Below are 16,832 nucleotides of genomic sequence, written 5' to 3'. Positions count from 1 at the left end.
GTTTCTAGGTTTATCTCATCTCCTTGAATTTTGAGTTCTTCTGGGCCTCAGGATTATGCCACATAAAGAGCTCAAAAGACACTTGAGATAGGGAGATGGCTTTTAAAAGGGGAAACAATCTTTTTTTTGCTGCCAACAAGTTTGAATATCTGCTTTAAACAACATTATTAACTGTTTATTAGCAGCTACCAGTCTTCAGGATACTTTGTTGGCTGGCTGTTCACTACTGACTGTGCCTTGTTCTCTCCTACTCAGCCGATGTGTTTTTTTATCTCTCATCATTTTTCCTAGGTAGCAGGGATCAAAGGCATATTCCTAGCAAATAGGAAAGTGGAGAACCAAATTAAAACTTTCATCACCTACAACAAAGGGAGAGACTGGCGTTTGTTGGAGGCTCCAGATTCTGACCTGAGAGGAGACCCCATACACTGTCTGCTGGTCAGTCATGGAAAATTTTTAAGCTGTAATTGGTGGACCCATCAGTATTTTTGCTCTCTAGCCTCATACAACACACCCCCTCCCAACCCTCATTGAAACACATGGGATGCCTTAATAGAATTTGGACCATATAGCCCCCAAATCTCCATCACTAATAGTTATGTGAATACTTTAAATCAATATCTAGTTTAATGTACTCTTCAAGCTAGGAATCATTATGAAAATGTAAGTGCAGGTTGTATCATTTTTCTGAACACTGGAATTTTCTACAATGAGATGTCTTGAGATCATATTTATTTACCTGTTTGTTCCTTCGCCATTTCATAAGGTTTTGAATGGCTCTCCAAAATTTGAATAGAATTTCATATAAATAAAATAATTACTATAATCAGAATAAAACTGATTTAAAATATTGTGTGTGCTGATTTCAGGCCCTCAAGAGCATAACTCCACCTTCTGTCCCATGTGAAAGTTGATCCAATACTTGTAAATGGTGCTCAGACTTTAGTAAGCCTTTAGGGTAGATTAATTCTCTCCTTGTAAGGAAGCCACTCATAATGTGTTTTGCCATGCCTTTGACATATAAAATTGCTGCATGGACAGTGAACTCATACATGTGATATCAATTGATAGTAGAGACTGAGGGGATTTGTTAACAGCTGTTATCAATCTGGGGCTCAGGGGGACTGTTTTTTGAGGTAGAGGCACCAGATTTGCTGCATAGCTGCTGGTGCCTCTCCTCAACCCCACCCCCACCCTATTTCACAAAGATTGGACCAGGGGGTCCAATTTTATGGACCCCAGAAGAAAGTGCCCCCATCCTCCATTATTTCCAGTGGGGGAAAGCATTTAAAGGGAACACAGACTTTTTAAATGCCTTCTCCAAGTGGTGAATTTGCCCAGAAGATATTTAAAAGGTCTGCAATTCCTTTAAATGACCTCTAAATTCAGCAATCCAGCAGCTCTGGAAATCCTGAATATTTTGGGGATTTTTGGAGTGCGGCAATTTCAGATAGCCTTGTTTGGTAACTGGCTTAAAAGATATAAAAAAATACTGGTAAGGTGTCTTGGGGGTATTTTTTTCTGCTTAGTTGGTGCTGAATATATGTCCCTAGTCTATATGCAAAGAAGGTGATTGCACTGGGGCAGGGGAGGGATGCATTTTGTGCCAAGTTACCAACAAAGCTGGCTCTAAGGCCCTCCATTTAAAAGTGGTAGGTACTGATTTCAAGAGTTGTTGTCTTACCAAATAGTGTTGTCATATCTGGCAAAAGATCCTACCATATCGCATTGCATATACAGAACACTGCAGCATTTGAAGATCTTACAGGAGGGCTTAGGGTTTTTTGCTGATTTCATTGCATGTTATCAGGAAAGAGAAATGAAACCAGAAGGGTAGTAGTCTCTGCAAATTCATAATGTATTTACTAAAATGACCTTGTTTCTTCTCAATCCTTCAGCCCTTCTGTTCCTTGCACTTGCACTTACAAATTTCAGAAAATCCTTATACTTCAGTCAGCATCTCAAGCAAAGAGACTGTTCCTGGACTTATCATTGCCACAGGTAAGGAATTTGTCCATTCTTATACATTGCTGCTTTTGTAAAATACCTGGTGAATCAGTTGTTCTAGTATCAGTTGTTCATAATCTATTTAAATGCTTGTCTCCTTTAGTGTTGAACTCTCAAGAAAAAAAATAATCTAGAGTTTTAAAAGGTGGATGACTGAAGCAGTATTTTAGACCTGTGCAGCCACTAATGCAGATCTCTAGCACTTACAACTTCTGTTACTAGTATAATATTGCTTCATTTCTGTTGGTGTCCCTCTTGTAGACGCATGTAGAAACCATTTGGCTCTGACAAATTAAATGGTGTGCACATGTTCTCCCTACTGGGTCCAAATCAAGAAAAGTTTTACTGCATTGCTAGATTACAGTCCAGATGTGTCCTTGTCCTCACATACTAACTAAAATATTCAAAAGAAATGGTCTCTTGATGCAGAAGTGAATCGCCTTGGATGCACCCTGTGATCACATTCTCTAGGTTTTGTCTCCGGCAACCAGGGCTAGAGTCCTTATGATTTTTCTAAAAAATATTTTACTTAACCTAATTAGATGTTCTAGTTGACTAAGTGCCAAAAACAACTAGGATATTGTGTGTGGCTGGACAAAAGATGAAAATTTAATCTTAACCATTTAGTTGTAGCAAATATAGTTTCACTTATAGTAACATTAATATGCCTGTGTGAAGAAATGCACTTTTTCCTGGGAAATTAGCCAAACCTCCACTTTGAAATTAGCCAAACCTCCGCTTTGCATTTTAACAGTTTTCCCCACCTCTGGGCAGAGAACTGACTGGGAAGGCACAAATCAGTGCAGTTGCTCTCCAGCCTTACCATCATACAAATGCTAGACAATGGGATGGTCAAGCTTCCCCCTTCTCTCCCTTCCTCTGAGCAGGGAACAGAGGTGTGGAGGACTGTAGGCTAGAGTGGTTCTAGGAATTATCTCCAGGAAGAAGTCCTAGGACATGCTTCTTTGATTTGGGCTGACCAGGGTCAGGGGGAAGAGAAAAGATATGATAAAAACTCCTTGTCACAGGAGGGAGGTCTCTTTTCCTTGGGTGCTGCATCCAGACTACTCCTCTGGGAAGGCAGCCATTTTGAACTTCTGCTTGACTTGAGAGCTAGAGCAAGTCTCAAGGTAATTGAACTTTGTAGAGATTCGTAACTCCTCATTTAAAGAGCCTGTCCTATGTTTTAACATTTGGTAGGGTGGTAGGGCCTGTATAAAGAGAGAGTCAGAGGATTTGCATTTTACCAACAAAGTATGCTTATAAACATTTTCTTCTTAATAAATACTTTATAACTTTTTATGCTGGCCATGGTTCTCCATACTACATAGACCTCCACTGTCTTGGACATGCTATTTTAAAAGAAGAACCGAAGGGGAAGCAGGCAGTTGGCAAGTGGGTATTAGTAGTCACAGCCATCCTTTCTAAATGTTCCAGGTTATAAGAATGGCCTTATAACCAAGGATGAATATAAACAAATCACCAGTGCTTATAGAGAAAGAGTTAGGAAAGCTAAAGCTCAGTATGAGCTTAGCCTAGCCAAACATGCTAAAAACAATTTTAAAAGTGTTCTTTTCTTATGCTCAGAGTAAGAAAAAGACCAAGGACATGGTAGGCCCATTGCAAGGGCAGGAAAGTGAAATTGTAACACGTGATGAAGAGAGGGCAGAATTGCTCAATTCCTACTTTTCCTCAGCCTTCTCTTCTGAGGGAAACAGTGCTCAACATGGCAAAAACAGAACATATAATGAGTTCCAAACTAGGATCAGCATAGAGGTAGTACGTAAACACTTAGTTTCTTTAAACGAAACCAAATCCTCAGGCCAGAGTACTAAAAGAGCTTGCAGATGTAATTTCTGAACCTCTTGGTATTATTTTTGAGAGTTCTTGGAGAACAGGTGAGGTGCCAGAAGACTGGAGGTCCCCAAAGCGAAATTGTACTCCATGGGAAGAGCCAAGAAGGAGGAGTTGAAGAAATTTCTGGATGTGAATTTGTAAAGGGGCTTTATCCAGCAAGCCAAGTCCCCACACGCAACCCTTTTTTGAAAGAAAAAGGATAGTAGTTTAAGGCTCTGTACAGACTTTCAGGGCTTGAACATGATTTCAATGAGTAATGCATATCCATTCCCCCTAATTATAGATCTCCTTAGCAAGGTCTACCAAAGAAAGATTTTTAGTAAATTGGATCTCAGGGATGCGTACTTCTGGGTTCGCATTCGAGAAGGGGATGAATGGAAAACCGCCTTCAACATCCCTTTGGGGCAATTTGAGTATCTGGTTATGCCATTCGAGTTGAAGCGGGAGCCAGGGGTCTTCATGAATTTAATCAATGAAGTCTTACACAAGTTCCTCTACAAGGGGGTGGTCTGTTATCTGGATGATGTATTAATCTACTCACAGGACCTCCCCTCTCATGTACAATTAGTACACCAGGTATTGCAGACCCAATATGAGAATAAACTGTTCGCCAAACTTTCAAAATGTGAATTCCATAAAATGGAACTTGACTTCCTAGACTACCGAGTTTTTTTTGGCGGGGGGGGGGGGCTTGGAATGGACCCCGCCAAGGTACAAGCGGTAGCTGAGTGGGCGGCATCCAAAACTCAGAAGCAATTACAAAGCTTCCTCAGATTTGTGAATTTTTACAGAGCATTCATAAATTTGTGACCATCACCATGTCCTTAACAAAATTATTAAAAACTAAGGGGAAGGGTGCCGCTGCCACTAAAGCGAGTGCCATTCTGGATTGGTCCCCGAAATGCCAAAAGGCATTTAAGGACTTCAAACAATGCTTCATTTCTGAACCTTGCCTTATCCACCCTGATGAGAATAAAAAATCTATGGTACAATGTGATGCAAGTGATGTGGCCTGAGCTGCTGTATTGCTCCAAGAGGGGGAGGATGATTAAAGGGCTGGAGCACTTTCCCTATGAAGAAAGGTTGAAACGCTTGGGACTCTTTAGCTTGGAGAAACGTTGACTGCGGGGTGACATGATAGAGGTTTACAAGATAATGCATGGGATGGAGAAAGTAGAGAAAGAAGTACTTTTCTCCCTTTCTCACAATACAAGAACTCGTGGGCATTCGATGAAATTGCTGAGCAGACAGGTTAAAACGGATAAAAGGAAGTACTTCTTCACCCAAAGGGTGATTAACATGTGGAATTCACTGCCACAGGAGGTGGTGGCGGCCACAAGTATAGCCACCTTCAAGAAGGGTTTAGATAAAAATATGGAGCACAGGTCCATCAGTGGCTATTAGCCACAGTGTATGTGTGTATATAAATTTTTTTGCCACTGTGTGACACAGAGTGTTGGACTTGATGGGCCGTTGGCCTGATCCAACATGGCTTCTCTTATGTTCTTAGGATGGGAAACTCCATCTTTGTGCATACTTGTCTCAAAAGTTCTCCCCCTCAGAGCGGAACTGGTCAGTATGGGACAAAAAGGCCTCTGCCATCAAATTGGCCTTAGAGAAGTGACACCACTATTTAGAGGGGGCGAGGGAACCATTTGGATTATGGACAGACCATAAGAACCTCGCTTCCCTGATTGCTACCCACAAACTCACCACCAAACAGGTCCAATGGGTGGGGTATTCCCACAAATTCAAATTCATGCTGGGGCACATCCCAAGGAGGCTGAACTTCCCAGCTGACACATTGTCCCGCCTACTGCAACACAAGAGCAAGAAGGAGGTGGTTATAGACTCTGTTTACCCCCACCCAACTCAATGCCCTGGTTACCACCCGAGCACAGGAGCAGAAGGGGGCAGGCTTTCCAGACTTGTTCCTAACCTCCCTTAAAGAAACTTTGGTGACACACCCACCTGATAAGGACTAACTTCTTACTCCCTCCCCTGAGGATCTCTGGTACAAAGACAATAAACTGTTCATCCCAGAACCATTGTGAGTGGAAGTCATGCAGTGAGCCCATGATTCCAAGTTGGGGGGGGGGCATTTTGAATTTGTCAAAACTATTCATTTGGTGCAACGACAGTTTTGGTGGCCGGGGCTGCAAAGGGATGTGTTGCAATATGTAACCAGCTGCCCGAGTTGTGTTATGGCAAAGAAGGGGGGTCTTCCCCCTGGTGAGTTACAGCCACTAACCCCAGCCTCCTAGCCCTGGGAATGCATTTCCATGGACTTTATAACTGATCTACCCCCCTCCCAAGGAAAAACTGTATTGTGGGTGGTGGTGGACACTTTTTCCAAACAGGCTTACCTACCACTAAGAAGTTAGCCCAATTGTTTCTACAGCACATCTTTTGGCTTCATGCTTTCCTGAGTAAGATAATTTCCGACCACAGGCCACAATTTGTTGCCAACTTTTGGGTGCAATTTTGCAAATTGGCGGGAATAGAACAGGGGCTCAGTTCGGCGTACCACCCACAGAAGGACGGACAGACAGAATGCACAAATGTGATTCTAGAGCAGTTCCTGTGATGCTATACTTCTTTTCAACAGGACAATTGGACATCACTGCTACCTTTTGCAAAGTATGCATATAATAACAGTGTCCACAGCGCGACCAATGCTAGCCCCTTCCTAATAGTGAATGGGTATGAGGGCAAACCGTTTCCGAAACTCCCATCACCACCTACTGCCCCTGTTGATTTCATGGCGTGGTGGTCACAGATCTCACAGGGATGGGGAGCTATCCAAAACCAGTTGACTAGAGCTAAAGAGGACTATAAAAAATTACTGTGATAAGAAACATTCTAAACTGTGAGACCTCAAGGTGGGGGATACATTGTATGGCTCCACCAAGCACTTCCCAAATACTCAAAACTGCAAAAAACTGGGGATGAAATATTTGGGACCATTCCCTATCAAAAGGATTATAAATACTGTGACTGTGGAACTTGAGTTGCCCAAGAATCTAAAACATGTCCACCCTTGTTTTCATGCCAGCTATCTGAAATGCGATCCTAGTCCTTCCCCTTGGCATATGTAACATCAGCCTCCGGATCCGACACTGGTTCGTGGTCAGATTCATCATGAGGTGCAGGAAATCTTAGATTCCAAAATCAGGCAATGGGCGTTGTACTGTCTCATCAAATGGACCCATTTCCCGTTCAGCCAGGCAGAATGGACCCAAGCCTGCTATACTGCCAGAAGCTTATTAAAGACTTTCACCTCAAATATCCAGACAAACCTGGGGGAAGGGGACCTTAAGGGGGGCAGAATGTCAAGAGTCATATATCTGTGTATTGCTATTCCTCTTGCCATGAACTCTGTGTAGGTACCATTGCTATGCTTGCGTGTTTGCTTGGCTTTTCCCCTTTCCCTTTCTCTGCACACTGCTTATCTGTGGAACTCGTTATGCAAGCCACCTTTGCCGGCCTTCAAGGTCAGAGGTGAAGAAGTAAAGATTATGCACCTGAACTTCCAAGACGTTCATTGGGAGGGGTACCCGCCAAAAATCTCCACGCTTTGCATCCCTGTGTTTGCTTGAAAATTAATGGCTGGGGAGAGGGGTTAAAAGCGAGTCACTGAGTTAAGACGTCAGTCTTAGCAAAGATGGTGTCCTGCCTTAAGATGCTAATGGAGTAAACTGCTGAATTATCAGACTGTGTTCCTTGGCTCGAGGTCCTGACAGCCTGATCACAGATTTGCATTTTATTTGCCACAGCCTGTGTTCCCTTTTATTTAACTCCCTTGGACTAGCTTTCCACCGCTTATAGGAATCCTTCCATCAGCTGGGCCTTAAATTTGCACAAACAGAGAAAGACACACACAGTGAAGCTTGTCAGGATCAACTTAGGGGGAGGTATTTTTGAATTCCTGCATTGTGCAAGGGGTTGGACTAGATGACTTGGGGAGTCTCTTCCAACTCTATGATTCTATGACTCACGGCAAATAAGTATGTTTGTAACAAAGGGTAACCAGAAAAAAGCACAAAGGAAAAAAGCCCAATGAAAAAAATTCACGGACATAAATGCTCACAGGAAAGAAGCCCCCATGGAAAAATGCCCACATGGAAATAAACCCACATGGAAAGAAGCCCACGCAGAAAAAGCCCATACTGAAAGAAGCCCACATAGAAAAAAGCCCCCATGGAAAAATATGTAAAGCACCATAGATGTTTATAATTGTGGATAACAATTAATAATATTTTGTTGTTATTTTAGGATTAAAATAAGTCATATTCACATTCAACAAAAAGTGACAATTTTGTTATCAATGAACTTTATTAAGAAGGAAAAACAATAATAACAGAAGTTAAACTCTTCATAGAAATATATATTTAAGTAAAATTAAATACTTTAACTTTATTAATTTACAATTTGTCAAACTTTTTAATGTTAATACATTATGGTACACCCAGTGACTGCGACAAAAGACTGTCTAACCCTAATAGTAAAAGTAACAATTATTTAACAATAATAACTCAGATATAATACTTCATTGCAAATTAGCCAATCTCTTTAAGCAAATAAGTTTATCTTCCACCGGCTCATATTGTTGCACAGAAGTGGCAACCATGTGATGTAGTGTGTCATATTTCCTCTTTTCTACCTCTAGGCGACCTGCCTGTTTAGTGTAGTGGTTAAGTGCGTGAACTCTTATCTGGGAGAACAGGGTTTGATTCCCCACTCCTCCACTTGCACCTGCTGGAATGGCCTTGGGTCAGCCATAGTTCTGGCAGAGGTTGTCCCTGAAAGGGCAGCTGCTGTGAGAGCCCTCTCAGCCCCACCCACCTCACAGGGTGTCTGTTGTGGAGGGAGAAGATATAAGCCGCTCTGAGTCTCTGATTTGGAGAGAAGGGCGGGGTATAAATCTGCAATTCTTCTTCTTCTTCTTCTTTGCATTAGCCAGTGTTAGTTTGTGACAAGCCAGGTCCCTCTGCAGTCCATCCAACAGAGACCACACACTGGAATGACTGAAATGGAACAAGGAATTAAGAGCATTGTGCCCCCACAACAGTTTATCTGGAATCAATAACTTCATTATTTCAAACATTCTATTACAGGTGTCCATGTTCTTTTTTTTAAGTAAAATGTAAATACATGGTGGATATGAATTACCCACCATGGCATGCCATGTGTACGGTTGGTAAAACATACTTGGTGCTTCATCAAAGGTGCCATGTCTATAGATGGTATCTTTGTTTAATTCAAGCATAAGATCTCTATCACCTAAAACCAGAATTCTGTCTGGATTTTTTCACACCAGAATCGTGAAGTATCAGTTGCCTGTACTTTTCAGGAATGTCAAAATGTATGGTTTTTGGGTTAGGCAAATTACTGCCTGCTCTGTGATAGCTTCTCTTTCTTAAATAGCAGAAGTAGTTAAGGCCTCATAGATCTAAGAAGCGAAGCAGGACTGACTCTGGCAAGTATCTGGAAGCAAGAAATCAATAAACATAGTTGGAATTAATTAAAAAATGGTATAATGGAGAATTAATCCGCTGGTATCTCGGGCTCTGGGGGGTTGTTTTTTGAGGTAGATGCACCAAATTTGTAGCATAGCATCCAGTGCCTTCCCCCAAAATACCCTCCAAGGTTCAAAAGGACTGGACCAGGGGGTCCAATTCTATGAGCCCCAAAAGAAGGTGCCCCTATCCTTCATTATTTTCTATGGAGGGAAGGCATTTAAAAGGAGTGTGGTCCCTTTGGATGTGATGGCAAGAACTCCCTTTGGAGTTCAGTTGTGCTTGTCACAACCTTGCTTCTGGCTCCACCCACAAAGTTCCCAGATATTTCTTGAATTGGACTTGGCAACCCTATAACATGCCTTTTCCACAATTATAAACATCTATGGTGCTTTACATATTTTTCCATGGGGGCTTCTTTCAGTATCGGTTTTTTTTCCTGTGTGAGCTTCTTTCCATGTGGGGTCTTTTTTCCTGTGAGCAATTATGTCCATGGGGTTTTTCCTTTGTGCTTTTTTCCTAGAACCATAACAAAGATGGTGACATGCAGACTCTGGAACAAGATAGCAGACACATGGAATTGCATTCAGCCATATAATGTATGGATAGAGTTAAGAGGAACAGTGATGGCCACATCTCCTGGTTAGACACAGCTGCTTTGTCATCTTACTATCTGTTCTCTCCTGTGCTGTTATTGGTGTCAACAGCCCTTGCCTGTGAAATTGCATTGGCCCATGTAGCTATGCATCACAGTGCATTTTAGAAGCTATCCTTCACAATTATTGGAAGTCAGTTTGTCACACTGGGCTTGTCTTCAGCAATTCACACAATTTCAGCTGTATCCTAGAATAAGGTTGGAGAATCTTTAGTAAGAATATAACACATTTAAATTGTGTTGGTCTTAAAGGTGCCACTGGACTCAAACTTTATTCTTTTGCTTTAGACCAACATGGCTACCTACCTGAATCTATCTTAATATAAATATGTTTGTAGAAATTCTACTAAGGTAAAAGCTTGGGTTTTTAAAATGCTTTGGTATATAAGTATTGTATGTATTAACGTATTGAAGTGGAACATCTTAGAAATGCCAGTGCTATTTGGCTATGATCAGCATCTGCATGATGGCTAGAACTGGCAATCAGTTTGACTTCCTTTGTGCCTGTGCAGTAACAAAATGAGGAAAGAAAGTACTGTCGCAATTGAATCTTTAGGTGGTATACTGTGACACTTTCTTTGAAGTGATGCCATTTCACATCCTGCTGAATCTAACATTGGCTGCTATGGAATAATGGCCCCACTCTTCAGCACTGATTCATTCAAGGTTTTCATTGGAGCTATTTGGTACCAACACGGTGTTCCTTGAATAGCAGGCTGTCCTGGAGCAACTTGCAGCTACACTCCATGTGGGTATATAACTCTTGGGCCATTTAAGTCCTTTAGACCTTCATGGAGATGATGCCAAAGTAATAGTTGTAACAGTACGTTAATAGCTGTTTCTCAGTTTTGCATATAAAAAAGAACAGAACACTTCACAACCAGTGCATTGATCCTCTGTGTTTGTCTATGAAACCTGTCTTTTACAGTTCACAGGATTCTAATGGCAGCCTGTTATGCTGTTAAATGCCTGCAGTGCCCAGGCCTGCTAATTAATCTGACAGACATCACAGTGCTTTTATGCCTGCAGCTGCATGAGTACCCAGCTTGCTGGGCTAAAGTGTAGATGACTGGGGAAGGCAATGGCAAACCACCCCGTAAAAAGTCTGCCATGAAAACATTGTGATGCGATGTCACCCCAGAGTCAGAAATGACTGGTGCTTGCACAGGGGACTACCTTTACCTTTTTTACCTAATAATTTAAGGGAAACCTTTCATGTGCCACTTTGCATCAGTCACAACCCTTAAGCCTCAGGTTTTATTTTCAGCAATGGAAGTCTCATTACATGTTGGTATGCTGCATCCTGTTCACTGATAGGAGAGTGTCAACCTTCATCTGGGCTTTAATTCTTCTGTTTCAAACAGTAAATGTCAGGAGCTCAATTAACATTTTCATTAGTGTGTATTTATTGTGCGCCTATTAAAGCTGTCGAAGTTTGGGATTGATTGTTCCTTCCCTGCTATTTTTACAGTTAATAAACAAACTAGCTTTATTTTCCTTCTTTTTGAACAGAATTAAACAAACATCTGCTTTAAAAGTCAACATACCTGGAGGGTATGTGGTTTAGAAAATTATAGACAGTGTCAGTTATGGTAAACGGACATTGCATGTTACTGTTAACTAAGTAGCTCCTATTGTAAAAACCATTTGGAGGCTATATAGTAAAATTAGATTTCTGCACTCTGTATATGGACAGTAAGGTGTGCATTCTGCAAAAAACACAATTAGGATAGTTGACTAAAATGAAATTTGCTTTCATGTGTGTGAAAAATTGATGCATTTTCAAAACTGGGTATGTGAAGTCATATTCAGTAACACTAGCTTTGGACAAAGATATAGTCCATACCTCTGGATAGCATCTCTAGAGTTCTAGGTTTTGAGATTAGGAAATGATTTCATCTAATTTTTCTTGAACACCACCTATTTCTATTTTCTTGAACACAATCTATTTCTATTAGGACTGCATGGGAGAAGCTCTGCCAGTTTGTGTAGTGTTAAGTGTATGGACTCTTATCTGGGAGAACCGGGTTTGATTCCCCACTCCTCCACTTGCACCTGCTAGCATGGCCTTGGGTCAGCCATAGCTCTGGCAGAAGTTGTCCTTGAAAGGGCAGCTGCTGTGAGAGCCCTCTCCAGCCCCACCCACCTCACAGGGTGTCTGTTGTGGGGGAGGAAGGTAAAGGAGATTGTGAGCTGCTCTGAGACTCTTTGGAGTGGAGGGCGGGATATAAATCCAATATCTTCTTCTTCTTCTGCTCTCATTCCATGTTTTACCAGAGTAGGATCTGTTGCAGAAAGAAGCTATAATCTGTTGCAGAACTATCTCTACTCCCAACAGTATGCTTATGTCTGTACATTTTCAATATTGCTATACTCACACAAAAAAGGGATTAGGGCATGGTATACATATATGAACATATGAAGCTGCCTTATACTGGATCAGACCCTTGGTTCATCCAAGTCAGTATTGTCTTCTCAGACTGGCAGCGGCTCTCCAGGGTCTCAAGCTGAGGTTTTTCACACCTTTTTGCCTGGACCCTTTTTTGGAGATGCCAGGGATTGAACCTGGGACTTTCTGCTTACCAAGCAGATGCTCTACCACTGAGCCATCGTCCCTCCACCATCCCACCGTCATCAGTACCATATGCTATATACGGATCGTGTATGCAGAATTACAGTGATTTCATTGGCTATGTTTGTATTTCTATTGCTTTTCTTTTCTTTTTTTGTTTATGTAAAAATATAGGGGGGGTTAAATTCTCCATGTCCAACTAGTTCAATTACATAAGTAGGGCTCAGGTACCAGGAAAAAAATTAATTCGTGCAAGCACCTGGATTGTGCGGTAAAAATCACATTATATATGTCATTTGCATACGTGCTACTGATGACTATACTTGAAACTATAACAATAACATGGAAAAAGTCATTAAATTACATTCCTAAAAGCTTTTGTCTCAATTTGTAGGAATCCACCTCTTACATTTTCGTTTCTTGCAAATGAATGCAGTGTGACAATGTAAATAACAAATCAGTTGGACCATATAACATGTCCAGTTATTTATTATTATTATTATTATTATTATTATTATTATTATTATTATTATTATTATTCATGTTATTCATGTTATTCAGTTATTTCCCCATGTTTCTTTGTTTTCTGTTGACTCCACACATAATCCTGTGTCCTGTTTTATAGTAGATTTCCAACCAAATAACACCAGATATCTCCATTGTTCAATGAAAAAAATGTACTTAATTACACAAACACATGAAAAATACACAAACCACTAGTAATATTTATGGGAAAAAATAAAAATGTTATATCACACACACTGTTGCCAATAAATACAATGGTCAGAATAACAAAAACCAAACTGCCAAGTTCCAGTACAATTCCAGGCTTCCAAGGTATATGTAAAGAACGTTCAATGCTCAAGAGTAGTGTGAATGTGAATTCTCCAAATGTGCATAAAGTAGGTTCTCAATGGAATTTCGATCATTATACTTCCTGTTTCAATAAATACCTTTATCAAGAGTAGCACATGCAAACACTGAGGCTCTCAAAACTATGTATCAAGTTCACAATATATTCTTTTCTCTGGAGCCTTACAGCTTCTGTAATATTCACGACTCAGTGGAACATTCTTCCTGCTGGGCTAGTAGTTCTCCCTTCATTGTTATAGTAGATTTTCAGCAATTTATCAGTGATACAGAGAGGGGAAATAGCCACAAAATATATAGATATATAGATATACATGTGTATATAATCTGTTCATATTTCAGGCAACGTGGGTCCAGAGCTATCTTCCACAGAGATTGGCATGTTTATTTCTTCAGATGGTGGAAATTCCTGGAAACAGGTAGTTCTTGCATAAATGACAGTTTTGGGGGAACTAGATTTTGTGGAAATATATTTCTAATTATTTCAGTGACTGGGAAAGAGTGTACAATTCATGTCATCCTTACATGTTTACAGATCTTTGAGGAAGAATACAATGTGTGGTTCCTTGACTGGGGTGGAGCACTTGTAGCTATGAAACATACATCAATGCCCATTCGTCATTTGTGGTAAGTGTTTTTTTTTTGAGAGCTTGCTTCCTGAAGGAGAACAGGTTCTTCCAGTGACAGAACTAGAACTGATACTTGCATTCTCTTTTTATCATATATTCAGACATTATGAACATAGGCCAAGATCAAATCAACACCTGGTACTAGTTTTCTAGTTTTAAAAAACAATAACCAGAAACCAAAACACAAACAGAAGTTTGGCTGGTGTTTAGATTTGTTCTTAAAATGTATAGGAAACTTAATCAATTACTCATTGCCATGTCTCAGATGTCATGGTGCCTAGAATAATTCTTCCTTGTATGCCTAATTGTGAGTGTATGTGTTTCTGCATATTTATAGAATCAGAGTTGGAAAGGAACATATCTAGTCCAGACCATCTCCCTAGGTAACTGATTCCACTGTTGAACAACTCTTACTGCAAAAAGTTTTTTCTTAAAAGCTAGCTGGTATCTTCCTGTACTTAATTAAAACCCATTATTGTCACTCCTATCCTCTGCTGCCAACAGGAACAGCTCCCTGCCTTCCTCTAAGTGACAGCCCTTCAAATACTTACAGAGAGCAATCATATCCCCCTCAACCTTTTCTTCTCCAGACTGAACATTCCCAAGGCCCTCAGCCTTTCCTCATAGGGCTTGGTCTACAGGCCCTTGATCATCCTCATCCCTCTCCTCTGCACTCACTCCATTCAGTACACATTCTGAATCTCATTCTGCAAGTTTATTATACAATTTATAAGGTATGTAGTTCACAACAACCTGCCAGAGAGGGGGCGGATTGTGGGAAAAATAGCATAATATGAACTAGTTGAAGATCACATATGTTCATAACAAAACTAGAAATTAACCTTAGACATCCATAAACCAAAAGACGACAACTTTCAGACTGAGAAAAATAAATATGTGGAGGCGGCTAAATGTGGTAGTTTCACCTGTTGGCTCTGCCTCCAGCCTCTGTGTATTCAAATGTGTAATTTTCATATAACCTTCATATGGACACATGGAATTACGATCTAGTGGTCTGTTTTACAGAATTCAAGATTGTACATCTAGGATCCTACACTACAGTTGTATGTACATGTGTTGAATTGTTATATAGAAATGATACATGTGAAACTGCAGGACATGTGAAGATTAGACAGGGCAAGCAGATGTGACCTGATTAGTCCCTTGCACATGTTCATTTATACTTCAGTGTACAAGTGAATTAGGGCATCTTTCCTTTTTACAACATAATATCCAAGTAAATCTCGTTATGCAGCCATAATCTGCAGCCATAGTTGCTGGTTAATCTGGTCCCACGGAAGGCCCAGATTAACCGCCGCCCGCATGCGAAATTGTTCATCATATTGAAGCCACGCCTCTCCAGTAAAATCATTATACACCCTATATATAATATCACAGTACTGGAACATGGGGGCCGCATGCCAAGGCTGAGCCCTCGCTATAACGCCGGCATAAATAAGGAAACCTGGGAGCCAATTCAACCAGGTCCTATCCACCTTCCTCCGTTTCAATTTCTCCTTATCTTTTTCATCCAGCTCATCCTTTGACTTCTTTTCTAACTCTCTATATAAAAGGCTAAACACATCAACGTATTCACCTTTCAAAATCTTGTCCCTGGTGGCAGCAGTAAGATGGTCACCGAGAGGCATGGCAGGGTAACCAAATGGCAGTGTGTGAAAATCCACCATGCCATATGGGACTGGTAGGTGAGATGGAAACCCCCAAATTCCACTCTGTTGCGGGAACCATGATGAAGACGTAGAAGGGGCCTGCTGCCAGCTCCAAGGTAGAACATTCCCCGCCGACACGTGCCCACTTGGCCTGGGGCCGCTGCCTTGACCACCCGCCCCCATGGCCGAATACCAAGGCGCCCAGGCTCCACCCCCTGCAGCCGTTGTAACGGAACTGCACATTTGCGGGGAAGGCGTACTTGAAAACGCTGGCCTGATGATAGGCGACCCCACTCCCAAATAGCCAATCCCTAAAGCCTGAGGCCTCGCTACCGTCCCAGATCCTGAAGCTAAACTAGGACCCCAAAGGCCCCATGGCCAGACAACCCCTTGCTGCTGTGCAGGTGACTTACCAGCAACATCAGGCAGCACAACCACTGCTACATCGGGCTCCTCCTTCTGTTCCTCCCCAAGTGGTACAACCTCCCTCGCACCATCGCCGCCCGCTTCAGCCACCTGTAAAACAAAAAGCCGAGCAAACACCTCCTTTTGGAAAGATATGGTAGCCGCTCTCCCGGACCCCTTGATTCCCGTGACTCTCCGGGAGGGGCCAGCCACCCCCCTTGCCTCCTCCAAGGCCGCCAGCTGTTCAATGATAGCCTGCCAAGTCCTAACATCCTCACCTTTGTCCACCGGGGGCTGGTCAGGGGGAGGCCTCTTGGGGGGCCTTTTAGCGGGCTGTTTGCCCTTTGTATTTCCTTGGCCCTTTTTTGGCCTCATATTAATGCCACAGTACTGCAGAACCCCCCCCCCAAAAAAAAAAGCCACTGCGTGTTGTTGTGGGGGGGAAAGGGAGTGGGACACCAACCCCTTCCCTTATTAGTAATATCCTTGAACCCCACGCTCCAAAAGGCACTGAGTAATGCCCCCTGCGAGGCCCTCACCCCACACCTAATATTATGAGGCTGACGTGCTGCTCACTGCCCTAATGATGCTCCGACAGACCCCTAAGGCCCCCCCCCCTGAAGTCACCCTCCTATGCGCAAACAGCCC

At 41.9% G+C, this 16,832-nt stretch overlaps 1 protein-coding gene across 1 annotated transcript in view; it reads left to right on the top strand.

The window, feature by feature from the left end:
* The window catches only part of SORCS3 (sortilin related VPS10 domain containing receptor 3), a 900,280-nt gene that overhangs the window by 716,407 nt on the left and 167,041 nt on the right, over nt 1-16,832 (top strand). Inside the window, exons 10-13 of the mRNA XM_060242676.1 lie at nt 292-438; nt 1,899-2,001; nt 13,823-13,899; nt 14,016-14,107. Of these exons, the coding sequence (XP_060098659.1) occupies nt 292-438; nt 1,899-2,001; nt 13,823-13,899; nt 14,016-14,107 (419 nt within the window). The remainder of the gene's footprint in view (nt 1-291; nt 439-1,898; nt 2,002-13,822; nt 13,900-14,015; nt 14,108-16,832) is intronic.

This window comes from Heteronotia binoei, chromosome 6, assembly GCF_032191835.1.
Source record: "Heteronotia binoei isolate CCM8104 ecotype False Entrance Well chromosome 6, APGP_CSIRO_Hbin_v1, whole genome shotgun sequence".
Lineage (NCBI taxonomy): Eukaryota > Metazoa > Chordata > Lepidosauria > Squamata > Gekkonidae > Heteronotia > Heteronotia binoei.
The sequence above is the reverse complement of the archived record's forward strand: the minus strand, read 5'-3'. Positions and strand labels throughout refer to the sequence as shown.